At 39.1% G+C, this 12,900-nt stretch overlaps 2 protein-coding genes across 6 annotated transcripts in view; one reads left to right on the plus strand and one right to left on the minus strand.

The window, feature by feature from the left end:
• KCND2 (potassium voltage-gated channel subfamily D member 2) overlaps positions 1-4,844 on the plus strand; it is a 267,260-nt gene extending 262,416 nt beyond the window's left edge. Inside the window, exon 7 of the mRNA XM_005519239.2 lies at positions 1,647-4,844. Coding sequence (XP_005519296.2) covers positions 1,647-1,824 — 178 coding nt within the window. The 3' untranslated portion in view covers positions 1,825-4,844. The remainder of the gene's footprint in view (positions 1-1,646) is intronic.
• Positions 4,845-9,299: 4,455 nt separating this feature from the next.
• The window catches only part of TSPAN12 (tetraspanin 12), a 40,686-nt gene continuing 37,085 nt past the window's right edge, over positions 9,300-12,900 (minus strand). For all 5 annotated transcript variants that reach the window (XM_088055647.1, XM_088055646.1, XM_014248849.2 and 2 more), the window contains one exon: positions 9,300-10,853. In XM_088055647.1, the coding sequence (XP_087911773.1) occupies positions 10,548-10,853 (306 nt within the window). In that variant the 3' untranslated portion in view covers positions 9,300-10,547. The remainder of the gene's footprint in view (positions 10,854-12,900) is intronic.

Below are 12,900 nucleotides of genomic sequence, written 5' to 3' on the forward strand. Positions count from 1 at the left end.
AACATTCTGTGCTTCCTTTGCTTCAAGCTTAACCAAAATAATAGAATAATCTCTCTCTCTCTCGATCCATTTCTGCCCTCTCAGACCTTCCTAACAAACTACCATGCCCTATTTGCAGCAAATGGCATCCAGGGTCCCCCAAATAAAATAGAGCACCAAATATTATATGCCATGGACAAGTGCATAAGAAGAAAAGTTTCATATAGAAAAATGTCCAGCTCAGATATACAAGATGAGCAAGTGCTCTGTCTGTCCCTTCTTGGTTCAGAGGCATAGGAAATGAGACTTCCTTGCATTTCTGCAGAACAGAGAAATAAAAGTGATTCCCAGAGTCCTAAGTGTAATAGTCATAAGGAAGACTCTTCTAAATAAAAAAAATATGAAATGGATAAGAAAAATGTATTTTCTAGTTTGAGGAGTTATTACAAAAGTGAGGAAAGTGCAGTTTAAGAGTCTGCAATTTACTGAATGTCTCTGTACTCTCAAAAGTAAAGTATTTGGCTTTCACATATATCCAAATATCACCTCTGAAAATGCAGAAAAGGTCTCAGGAGATGCAGAAGTGTTTTCTACTGATCTCACACATGCCACCCTTTAATAAAGAAGTCTTTTCAGTAAAAGTTGCTATAGAGATTGTCTTGTTAAGCTACATTTTTAGTAGCTTCCTTTGTATAGTTACTACATTTGGATTTCACTTCCATAAAGTGAAACAATCCAACTTGGAACTCTTGGAACTACTGAAGTTTTTCAGATGTTATGCAATGAAACCTCCTGGCCAGCACAAAGCTCCAATCTATCTTAGTTTTTCAGGAAATACTCTGCCTGGATCCATTTTTTTTCTGCTAGAGGACTTGCCTGATACTTCCAGATGCCATGTATATAAAAAACAAAAAACACCAGCTTTGTGCTAGAAAACAAAAACACAAGCACAAAATGCCCACGCTTCACCTTGAAACAGTCTGAGTTTTTCAAGTCTTTTACAAAGGAGAGGTACTGAAGCAACTCCATGAACATATTAACACAAACTCAATTAGTGCATATAATAGAGTGCCTTACTATTGAGGAAACAGAATATACACAGAATCACAGGACCACTAGGGTTGGAAGAGACCTCCAAGATCATTGAAGCCAATTATTAACCTGGCACCACCATGTTCACCATGACATTCCTGAGTCACATCTACATTCCTTTTGAACACTTCCAAGGGTAGTGATGAAACCACTTCCCTTGGCAGCCTGTTCCAATGTCTGACAGCCATTTCAGTGAAGAAATTATTCCTAATATCCAAATGTTCTTAAATAAGCATGGGACTGAGGAATATGCAGGAGACTTGGACTGGCCCTTCTACTTTCCTGCATAGTGAGCAATTTGGTTATGCTAACTTTGCAATGCTTCCCCTGTTCAGAAACACGGGTGATTGGCTGGGAAGTGCTGAAATGGTGGGAAGGGAGGGAGAAGGGGACATGAGCATAGCCATGGAGCACCTGCTGCTCTAAGTACAGGGCAGCGGGGTGCTGCTGCTCTGTACTTAGAGCTCTCCAGTGGGGCAGGCTGGAGATGGCTGGCTGAGGGAATGGAATCAGGCTTGAGAGGTTTGTGGTAACGTGGACTTTCATTCTTCATGGATTTTTGTTTCTTCCTCCAGCCGTTCCAGCTTAAATGCCAAAGTGGAAGAGTGCGTTAAACTAAACTGTGAGCAGCCTTACGTCACTACAGCAATAATCAGCATCCCAACACCTCCAGTCACCACACCTGAAGGAGACGACAGGCCAGACTCTCCTGAGTATTCGGGAGGAAATATTGTCAGAGTATCTGCATTATAAAACAAGGAATAATTTATGAATTAGCATAAAGACCACAAGCTGAGCTCGAGCAGTGAAAAACGAGTCATGAGGAATGAGAGAGCTGACAAAGACAACGCCCCTTGACGAGTGTGCCAGTGGCCACAGAGCAAGAGGTTCAGGAGAAACAAACTTTGTGGGTTTTGGTGTCGTAGGGTGTGAACCAAAAGGAGTTTCTTACCCCCTGTCTGACTGACGTGCGGTGGAATCTTCTGTGACCATCCTGACTTACTATATGAGCACAATGAAATGTCCCCATTGATGCTTCTTCTTATCATGAAAGTTCTTTTTAGAAAAAAACACAAATGAAAAAATAGAAACCTATGTTCCTGCTGAATGCAAAACAAGAAACATTTTGATAACATGTCTTTTTTTTTCCCTGTTAATAAACCACAAACTTGCTGAAGAACTGTCAAAAAACGAATGAAAAAATGCTCATATGAAATATGTTTGTACTGACTGAAAGAACTACAACCATAATGCATGCTGAAATTATTTGAAGCTGTGATCTCAGTTTACTTTTGTTGTTTTTCAGATTAGGCATGATAAAATAATACTGTAGAAAGGGGCATTTCCGTGCACTTACAACAAGCTGATTGTTAATGTTCCATGGTAGTTGTACAAATAACTTCCCTTTGAAAAATGCAGTATTTCTTACTCAAACACTCATTAGTGAACTAAAAGTGTTCAGTTAGTTCAATATTTACTATTGTTTTATCTTGCTTCCTAGGTACTGTTACAACTGCAATAAGTCATTGTACACCTGTTGTATCAGGAATCAGGATTTTATTTTTTTTAAGGTATTTTACACAACTTCATCTACACTATAAACTTCTAATGACAAACATTTAAATAATCCTACAGCCAAACTGCACCACAGATTTCTATTCAGTCATTGCTCTTTATGTTCACTGTTCTCTATTTCTCTGACACTTTGTTGCCCACTCCAACATAACTGTATCATTTGGGATTTCAAGGATACTGATGAATCAACAGTCCATTCTTCTATAGACTACTTGTCTACTTCTGCATTTTCAGAACAAACTTCCTGTTACAGTTTACTGCTACAAGAGCAATCCTATTTGAATTAAAATTGCCACAGAGGTGTTTTGGGGATCAGCTGACACTTGTCTCCAAATGTTCCTTTCTGACATTCTGCAGCATCCAGAGTATTAGCTACACTGGAAGACATTGAAAGACATTCAGTAAAAATGATGGCTATATTCTTTTTGCAATTATCTATAAACTTGCATCTTAAAACTTGTTTGATAATTTATATTGTGTGAAAAACATTCAATTACCTAAGAACAGTGACAGAATAATGGATTGAGTCCCAAAGCTATAAAAATATAATTGATTTCAATTGGAATTTGCCTACATGGGCAGGCCTAAAAGCTAGTATGAAGGCTTTACAAGCTAAGGTTTGTTGGCTTCATTTATAAAAGACATTGATATTATCAGAAACCTCTCTGATAAAAAAGTGTAATTTTTTTCATGAGAGTGCATTAGATGTATCATAATGTTTCTTATATTCATGACATACCATACATCACATACATCAAATATACACAGAATATGTGCATATCAATACATACATATATACATCAAAAACACTGGATCAGAAATAACTGCATGTCTGCAAAATACAATATGCATATAAATCAAAACGCTCAGTGCATTAGATGCCATTACAATAAATGATTAACACAGTTATTTAATAGTTTGAGTAGTGTATGTTTCAGTATAGTATTTGCTAGCATTCTACTGACCTGAAAATTCACATTAAAATACCCACTGAAAACTGAAACTTGCTGATGATACACTTCTTGCATACAAATGCTAGTCTTTCTCTCTACCTGTCAACAGTGAAGAGTAGATGATAGACTATCATGCTACAGTATATACACCAAAATACAGCATCACATATTAGAATTAAATTGCAAATAAAAAGAGTAGATAATGCCATTCATTACTCTTTTATCTTATCATTTACTTATTCTGAAGTTAATGCATTTTTTGTTAACTTACAATTAACTTCCCAATTTTTTATTTTTTCAAATCAGAAGGATTTGCTCACTGTAAACTGAGCTTCTCCATTTCTTTCAAACATCAGAGAGCAGAAGCACAGGTCATGCTCTGAGCCAGAGGAAGAGCGCTCCTTCTGAGCAACCCTGCCCAAGTCCATTACCCAGCACTGCTATCTCTTCCACCCTACAGCAGATCTGCTGAAGCTGGTAGGTTACATAAACTTTAATGGATTTAATGGAGAGGCAGAACACATCAGAGTTTTTACTTGCATCCTACTTCTACGCATGGTTACTCATACTTGGTCCCCGCCTTTTGCCAGTTATTGATATAAAAACTGCCTTGATGTCAGCAAACTGCAACAACTTCTTTATGTCACATGGTACTTCATGACTAGTTATATCAGCTAAATAATGCAAAGGGGCAGTTACTAAACCTACTTTGGTACAGACTACACACAACCCAGGAAACCTACTGACTCCATCAGGTCATGTGTCTTTCAAAAGCTCTTTATTCTCCTGTTCATAGGCACTAGAAGGAACGCACTACAGCAATACACTTGCATAACAGTTATACCCCTGAAGCAACTTGTACTTTCATTTTTAAAATGCAGCTTAAGAGATAATTTAGTCAGATTTTTCAGAATTCCAGTCCTGTCTCCTATTTCCATATGTCACGCGCAAAACCATTAATTTATTCTCAATTTGGGAAATACACATTTTTTTGGTGTTTTAGGTGATTTAAATGCTGTTTTGGTAGTGAATGACTGTTGATGACTGTGTAAAATGCATCTGTACTGTACATGAAATGTAATTATTTCTGTGTATCATACAAAGAAACCAAGGTTGTTGTTTTGACAATTTTGTTTGACAGTCATATATCGTATTTCAGAAGGCAGCATAATACACGTGTTATGCTGAATAAATAGACATTCGAGGAATATTTAAATAAAACATCTGCATGCTTGAATGGGTCAACCTGGTTTTGCAATAACTTCTTCATGAAACTTTTTTTTCCCCTCTAATAATTTGGAAGGAACACTTAATCCGAAGTCAGCAAATGTCCTAGACAGTAATTCCAGGCAAGATGTAACTAAACTAGAGCCATCCAGACCAGGATGCCACAGCTCCACTACACTGCCCTTCTGAGGGACCAGCCATCACCTTTCCCTTCCCAGCCTGCAGCAGCAGAGAAAACTGGAGCATTACTTCCAGCAGTATGAACTCCACCTCTATATCTGTACTTTAAAAAATGTCCCTTACATACATCCAAAACCCAAACTGCTCTGCTCAACTTCTCAACCTACAGTCTCCTCATACCTGGTATCGAACTCCCTTGATAAAATATTAGTGCACAGAGAAGATCAAACTCTTTTTGTAGCATAAGGGACACACCATGGATCACTAATAAAGGGCAACTAGGTGCAGACAGGCGATGCTGATCAGCACTGGCACATGGGGTTGCCATGGTTGCCTCTGTGAGGAGCTCACTGCTCTGGGTGGTGGGGAAAGGTAAAAAAAAGCTGTCCTCTCATAAAATAGCTACAGAAGACAAACTGAAAACGTGCACTTTACATTTTGAAGCCATGGATATACTCTGGGTGGAAGCACACTGAACACCAAGAGAAGGCTTTCACAGCAGAGAACAGAATGCAGCCTCAGCTGCTGCATACAGAAAGAGGAGGTCTTCAGAAAGGAAGCTGATCTGGAGAAGAACAAATTGCTGAAGCCACAGGATCATTGAATTTTGGGCGGTTGCTTAGGAGGTCATAAGCTCTCTGCTGCATCTGAGGCCCACCAGGGCTTTATTTCATGACTGATATGGGAATATTTTAGGACTATCACTTGTTCTAGAGGAGCCATCAGCTGATGGGATATATAAACAAGTGGCTAAAAGAGTAGGAGTGTCAGGAGTGAACACTATGTATTGATTGGCAATGTCCAGAAGGTATATGAAATTGTCCAGACAGCTTAGTTTCTTACCTGTCTATACCATCTAGTTGTCTACTTTTTTACAGTTTCTATGCACAAGGAACAGCTGAAGTGGGGGAGTGCTGAATAAAAAGAAAGTAGTTGTGTAAAAATTCTCAAAAGTTTAGGACACCGCATTTTTTTAAGAGGAAGTAGTCAATCATACGCAAGTTGGAAAGTTTTAGATACAATCTCATTTTAACAATAGCATTTTGCATTAAATGTGCAATGCATGTGGTGGGCTGGCAATACTGGCAGGATGCCAGATGTCCACCCAAGCCAATCTATCAGTTCCCTTCTCAGCTGGGCAGGGAAGAGAAAATATAACAATATATCTTGGGCTGGAATAAAGGCAGGGAATCATCACTCACTGACTGCTGTCATAGGAAAAACAGACTTCACTAGGTGCAATTCGTTTATTACCAATCAAATCCAAACAGGGAAATAAAAAAATAAAACACCTTTCTCCCATAATTCCCTTCTTCCCAAACTCAACTTTATTCCTGAATTCTCTACCTCCTCCTCCTCAGAGGTGCAGGGAGGGAGGTAAAGGGGTCTGTCATCAGTTCATTGTGTTTTTTCTGATGCTCCTTCCTCCTCCCAGGAAGGGCTCCTCACACTCTTTACCTGCTCCAGTATGGGGTCCCTTCCATGGGATGTGGTTCTCCACAGACTTCTCCAAGGAGAGTCCTTCCCATGGACTGCAGTTCTTCATGAAGGTGCTCCACCCCCTCTGTGGGTCCCCCACAGGGTCAAACACACCTGCCAGCAGACCTGCTCCAGCATAGGCTCCTCTCCACAGGTCCTGCCAGGAGCCTGCTCCAGTGGGGGCCATGCACAGGGTCACAGCTTCCTTCAGGCACCACCTGCTCTGCTGTGGGGCTCCCCACAGGCTGCAGGAGGATCTCTGCTCCACCGTGAACCTCCACATGCTGCAGGGACACAGCCTGTTGCACCAAGGGCTGCAGGGGAATCACTGCCCTGGTGCCTGGAGCACCTCCTGCCCTTCCTTCTTCACTGACCTTGGTGTCTGCAGAGCTGTTTCTCTCACTCCTCTCTCCAGCTGCACTTGCTGTTGCCACAACCACTTTTTCTGTTTCTCAAATGGCTACCCCAGAGGTGCTGCCACTGTCACTGATGGGCTCAGCCTTGACCAGCAGTGGGTCCGTGCTGGAGCTGGTTGACTCTGGCTGTCACACAGGGGAAGCTTCTCAGCTTCTCACAGAAACCACCCCGTAGCCTCCCCACTACTATGCCATGCAAACCCTTAGTATTTCAATGTTGTAAGACTTTAATAATCTGTGTCTTTCTGCATAGTATACAGAATCACAGAATGAGTTGGAAGGGACACACAAGGATCAAGTCCAACTCTTAAGTGATTGGCCCATAGGGGGATTGAGCTTGCAACCTTTATTAACACCATGCTCTGAGACCAAATACAATGCTTTTGCAATAAAAACATTAAAAGCTATTTATAAATCCCTTCCTCCATCATATTTAACTATATAGTTGCTGTGACCAACAGCATCTCTTTTTACTATTAATTATATATTCCCTTATATTCATTTATGCTTTTACAAAATGAAAACCTATAAAGAAGAAAATATAGCTCTTTCCTTCCAAGAATCTTGTCATACAACCTGCTGGCAGATGAATCAATACCTTATCCAAGGACCAGAAATAATGATTTTTGCCTCCTAAAAGCATGCTCAGCCCCACAGCAACAGGCATGGTCCCATGGACTCGGTACAGTCACTGGGCTGAACACAAAACTTGGTGCTGGCAGGAAGTGACTCCATTTTCTGACACAGTTGCACTCCTTGACTGCTCTGTGAAAAATGTTAAGGAGCATCTCTGTAGTTGTTTGCTGCAACAAGAAAGATTTAGTTCATTACACTTCATGATGCAGAGAACAAAAACCACACCATCCTTCTCCAAGTACTCCTGTAAAACTGAGGAAAAAGAAAATAAGAGGAAGTAGTTTTCACCACTTCAAGTATCTCTAAATGTTCCTCTCCTGCCAAGCAGCCTCTCTCCTACATAGATTCTAAAGGTCTACAGGAAAAGAGCAGGCTCACTGCAGCCTAATCAATTAATTTTAAGGCTCTTTTAAGAAGCCCTAGAAAAACAGGTACACCCCATAGCCTGAGCAGTCGAAGAAAAAAAAATCTTAAAGTGTTCCAATTTACAGATGAGACCTATTTCTGCAAATGTGGTTAAATACTCAAAATAGAAAGATTCTTTCCCAGAATACAGACTGGCTCAGGATTTGGGTAGCAAAGCCCAAGTGAAGTTTTCCTGACTGCAAATGTTCATTGTTATGGAGGTCCATAAACACTGCTCTGGGAGGTTGGGTCTGTGTCAAAGGAGGCCTCCCCAAAGCAATCCCTCTGCTGTTAAAGAAACCTGACTACACCTGAGGGCAGTGCTTCCTCAGCACCCACACAGCTTAAAACCAAATTACCTAGGCTCGAAGTATCTCTAAATCCCAACACATACCCCTAGCTTGGCTTGCCATATTTGTTCCTTGATGAGCTCTAACCTGGACACAAGAAGATACACAGGCAACCCCCATGATAGTTTGAACAGTGCTTGTAAGGAAAGACTAGGAATATTTGAAGTATGGCTAAGGGAGCTGCTACAGACACTTCTTGGGCAAAACTTTAAGGGCTGAGGTTTCCTGGAAAAAGGGAATTTTATATTCCCTTTTACATTACTTAAGTAAAATTCCCTACATTCAGCAGTAGCTGCCAAATGAATGTACGCAGCTGTGTACACGTAATCCATAATCAAGATTCCACAATGTGTGGTTTGTATGGACTTTTTCTTTTTTGGTTTTTAAACAGGGGCAAATGATGACCCAATGTACTGTGTAGCACCACTGGTCTCTGTAGCACTCAAAAAGAAAAGGAGTTGTTCTACACCCAGACTTTGTCAGACACTGCTCCTTGTGTCACCTCACCCTTAGCTACAGCACCACCACCCAGGCTGAGCAATGGGAGGGGTGGAACTCAGCTGTACCTCTGCAGTAACACCAGGCCAAGCCTTCCCAAGCAGAACATGTGAGAGTATTCCTGATAAAAATACTCCAAGAAAAATTTTGGGATGATCTCTCCTTTTATCTTCTTTTTACCTCCAAAAATAAGTATTAGCAGCAACAGAAGTACAAAAGCAGAAAGGCAATCTTGCTTGCAACAGTACCCTTGAAATAATTACACCCAGAAGCAGATTGCTAAAAAGCAAACAGCCCACACAACTGAAGAGCTTAATTTCACAAGCCCTTAAATTCCCAGAAAAAAAAAAAAAAAAAAAAAATTACACTACCATTGCAGTTTCTCCACAACAGAGGAAGTGGAATGGGTAAAGACAAGTCAAATTGACTCACACTAGCATGAGGACCCTCCCAATGCCCATCCAAAGCATTCCCACTCTAGGACTAAAAATAAAAAAGCTACTACAGAATTTAAGAGAAAAGTAATTTTATTGTCTACCAAATCACACCTTGCTTTCTTTTTTCTTTTACAAATTCCAAAACAAATGAAAGAATTTTTTAATGTAATATTATGTAAAAAGCCCATTTGCCACAAACTACTATACTCAGTGGAACAAATATATATTTCAAGACCGTGGCCAATTGTAAAAATAATCCTATGACATAGACATTGTTCATAAAAATACAGTAAAATGCACTTTCCCCACCTCAATAAATACATTTTAATCTGTTTCCGGCTAGCATTTTAAGCAACCAGAGAGCTCTTAATGAAACAGTCACCAAAGTAAAATTTTTCCTCATGTACTTTTACAATTATTGCAATAGCATCCAGAACTGCAAGCATTTTTCTTGCCATCTTTTGTTTCTAGCTTCAAGGGAATCATGGATAGGAGAAAAGATTTATCTATAAAAATGTGCTACTCCCATATTGATTCCCATTTTGGAAAGAATGCTTAAGGTTTTCTTCAAGAAACAGTCCACAGAACAAACTGTTTGAAAGAAGAATTCTCCAGAAAACTAAAGTCTATTGTCCATAGCTATAGTTCTGTTTTCAATCCCTGTTTAATATATTTAAAATTTAAAAATTGTTATGTTAGATAAAAATAGAAGTTTTAGAACATCTTTAAGAACAAAAGCTAAGATAAAGGTTTTGTTAGAAAAAAAGAAAATCTTGCCCTTTTTACAAATCTTGCAAATTTTTAAACCCAAGTATTAACTTGAATTGTAGCTCTGCTCTCCATGCACACATGAAAACACACAAATTATACATACATAGATCCCTGATTAAGACATTTTCCAAATGGCTTTTTAAAAGTCAATTTCAGCTGAAGTCACATTTTGTTTGCTCCAAGCACAGTTGTTTCTTCAGAAGATGAGTATTTCTCTTCCCTTCCCATGATGCTTCTTTACAAGTTCAGTCTACCAGTGACTGAGTCAGTGTTTTACACTTCACACAGCTTGTGACAATGAGTATTACTGTGTCCAACTGAATGAGTGCCTTTTAAAAAACAAAGACAAAATCAACTCTTTTTCACAGCTGAGGACATGGCTAAGAGGCTGACAACAGACTTGTCTTTCTTAGTTGGTCTCCTTCACTTTCATTCATTAGCTGGTTATTGACACATAAGACTGGTATATTTGGCATATTTGACGGGAAAGAACAAAAGTTACAACAAAATGAAACAATCCTCTGTGACTTCATAGATTCATTGCATCACTTATAGCTCTTCCATTTCAAAGTGTGTATTAAAGCTGTTTGCCATGGATGTATGTTCAAAGATCCTGGTCAGGCTTGGTTTCAGTAGCTCCATGGAATGACATGACAGCTCCTGCGAGGTATCACTCTTCAGTGCCATGATCTGATCTGCTCTGGGATCCCTTCTGTCATAGTACAGAGCCCACAGCAAAGTAATAGTGAGGATCATAGCAAGGATCTGCGTTACTCCAATAGAGATTCCTAGAAATCTCAGCACTTGCAATTGCTTCGTCCCCCTCAAAAAAGTGTACATTTTTTTACCGCATCCCTATAAAACATAAATAGATTAAAAAAACAGTCAGCAATATTTGGGTTGCAGCTCCCAAAGCTTAGCTCATCCTACCCACTGTCTTTTCTGGCTCCCAAGAATCTCTCTATTCTTTCAAACAATGCTTTGAAAACTATTTTGCCTACTTTTTAACTGTTTCCATGATGCCAACTTTAAGTTTTCTCATACACAGAGACTTTACTGCAAGATATCTGTGCTACTTTTCAATTCAGAAATCCCTCAAAGTTGATCCAAATTCCTCCCAACTCTTACTAATTGTTAAAGAAATTCAGCTGGTTTTGTGAAGGTTTAAAGAGCCATTAAAGTCCTCTTTATCATCTTGTTTCTCTCCTTAAACTGAAGATCTTCAAAGCTGTCAATTATTTTAAACTCTTTTAGACTTTTTCTACAGATAATACTACACTCTGAAGTTACAACAGTATTGTAGGAAAGATCTATGGACCTGTGTAACTTCTGCAGAAAACATCCCATGAGAACTATGCTAAAATGTCGTTATAATGTTGATGTTCACAGAAACAGAATTTAGCTCTTTCCAAACCTTCAATGCAGGCTCTGCAGTTTGCTTGGCCAACTAACTACAACATAAAGCTTCAGAAAAGCTCCCAAGACCTTGTAAGATCCACAAAGAGGAAGCAGCTTTGGGAACTACTGGCTAACAGTGCAAGCACAAGTTACAGTGCTTGTTGCTCAGTAAGGGCAATGTGTGTCTTAGAGATGATAAAACCACGAAGAGAAGGGCTTCTGCTACTCTGCATGATGCTTGTTCTTATTCTAAGCTTTGCCGGGTTTCACAGCACAATTATCAAAGCTAGATACATATCAAGGGGAAATTCAGAGTAACAAACTGGATGGCCACTGGTCCCAGAAGCAGACATCAGGAACCCATCAAAATGAGCACTGTCTTGAGAACGTCATTTTTTGCATTTACATCCTCACTTCATATTTCTTATGGCTTTTCTAAGAAAATAAAGCAATCGATCAAAGTAATGGAATCTGAAGACAGGACATGATAAATAACAGTTTTCAATCACACTTAAATTCCCAAAGCCAATTTCCCCAAAGCCAATTTCAAATGCTAGAGTCCTAAATGTATTTGACGAAAGGTCCAATTTTTGCCACGCACACAAAATTCACACTGTAGTCAACGGATTTTCATTAAGGATCTAAATAAAATTAATGCACTCTATGATAATTGTACCAGAATAAATTATAGGATCTCAATGTCTTTGCTTGTTTCACTGTTTCATTTTCTAAAGAGCAGCAAAGACAGAAAAAGGAGCAAGTATGCATTCTTTGAAATTTCAAAAGTAAAAAACCAAACAACGCTGTAGCAAAACCAATGTAACTGGACTTGAGGTGGGGGGACAAAAACCATCACGTTGGCATCTTCTTTTCTTCAACTGGAAGGGAGTTGCAGTTATACCATTTTCCAAATCTGTTGTTAATTACAGGGAAAATGGCTGCATTTTAATACTTTTGATAACTTAAAGAAATGAAGGTACACGTTGGTCACAATTTTAAAACGCTCCACCACAGCAAGATTCAAACTCAGTTCATTTGTTGCCTAGAGAAAGTACCCACTAACAGACAACAATAACATTAATGCCTATATCTTGTGCAGTACACAGACATATAACTCAGACAAATTATACCCAATCTAGGTAGACTGTTTTCCTCCATTAATGATGTTCTTAGAGGTCTGCTCTAATACACCTTCAAAATCAGTTTCAAAACTGAGGAAACACAGCCAGCGTTGTTAACTTCATATTCAAGCATTTTATTTCTGCTTATGTTACACTTTCATAGTTGGTAGCCTGCAATTAAGCAGTACATAAATACACTTCCCGTAGCAAAAGTTGGTCACTAAATGGGGAGAAGGTTTTGTTGACAAATCAAATATAGTATAAAACCTTGCAGCGATCATTGAGAAGAATCAGCTTCAGATTCATACAAAACTACAGATTAAGGCCTGATTCATCCACTTTATACTTTCAGTCTTGAAATAGAAAAAAACATGTATTTCTTA

The sequence above is a fragment of the Pseudopodoces humilis genome, chromosome 5 (assembly GCF_049639895.1).
Source record: "Pseudopodoces humilis isolate 2021_Gansu_Grassland_sample_001 chromosome 5, ASM4963989v1, whole genome shotgun sequence".
Classification (NCBI taxonomy): Eukaryota; Metazoa; Chordata; class Aves; order Passeriformes; family Paridae; genus Pseudopodoces; species Pseudopodoces humilis.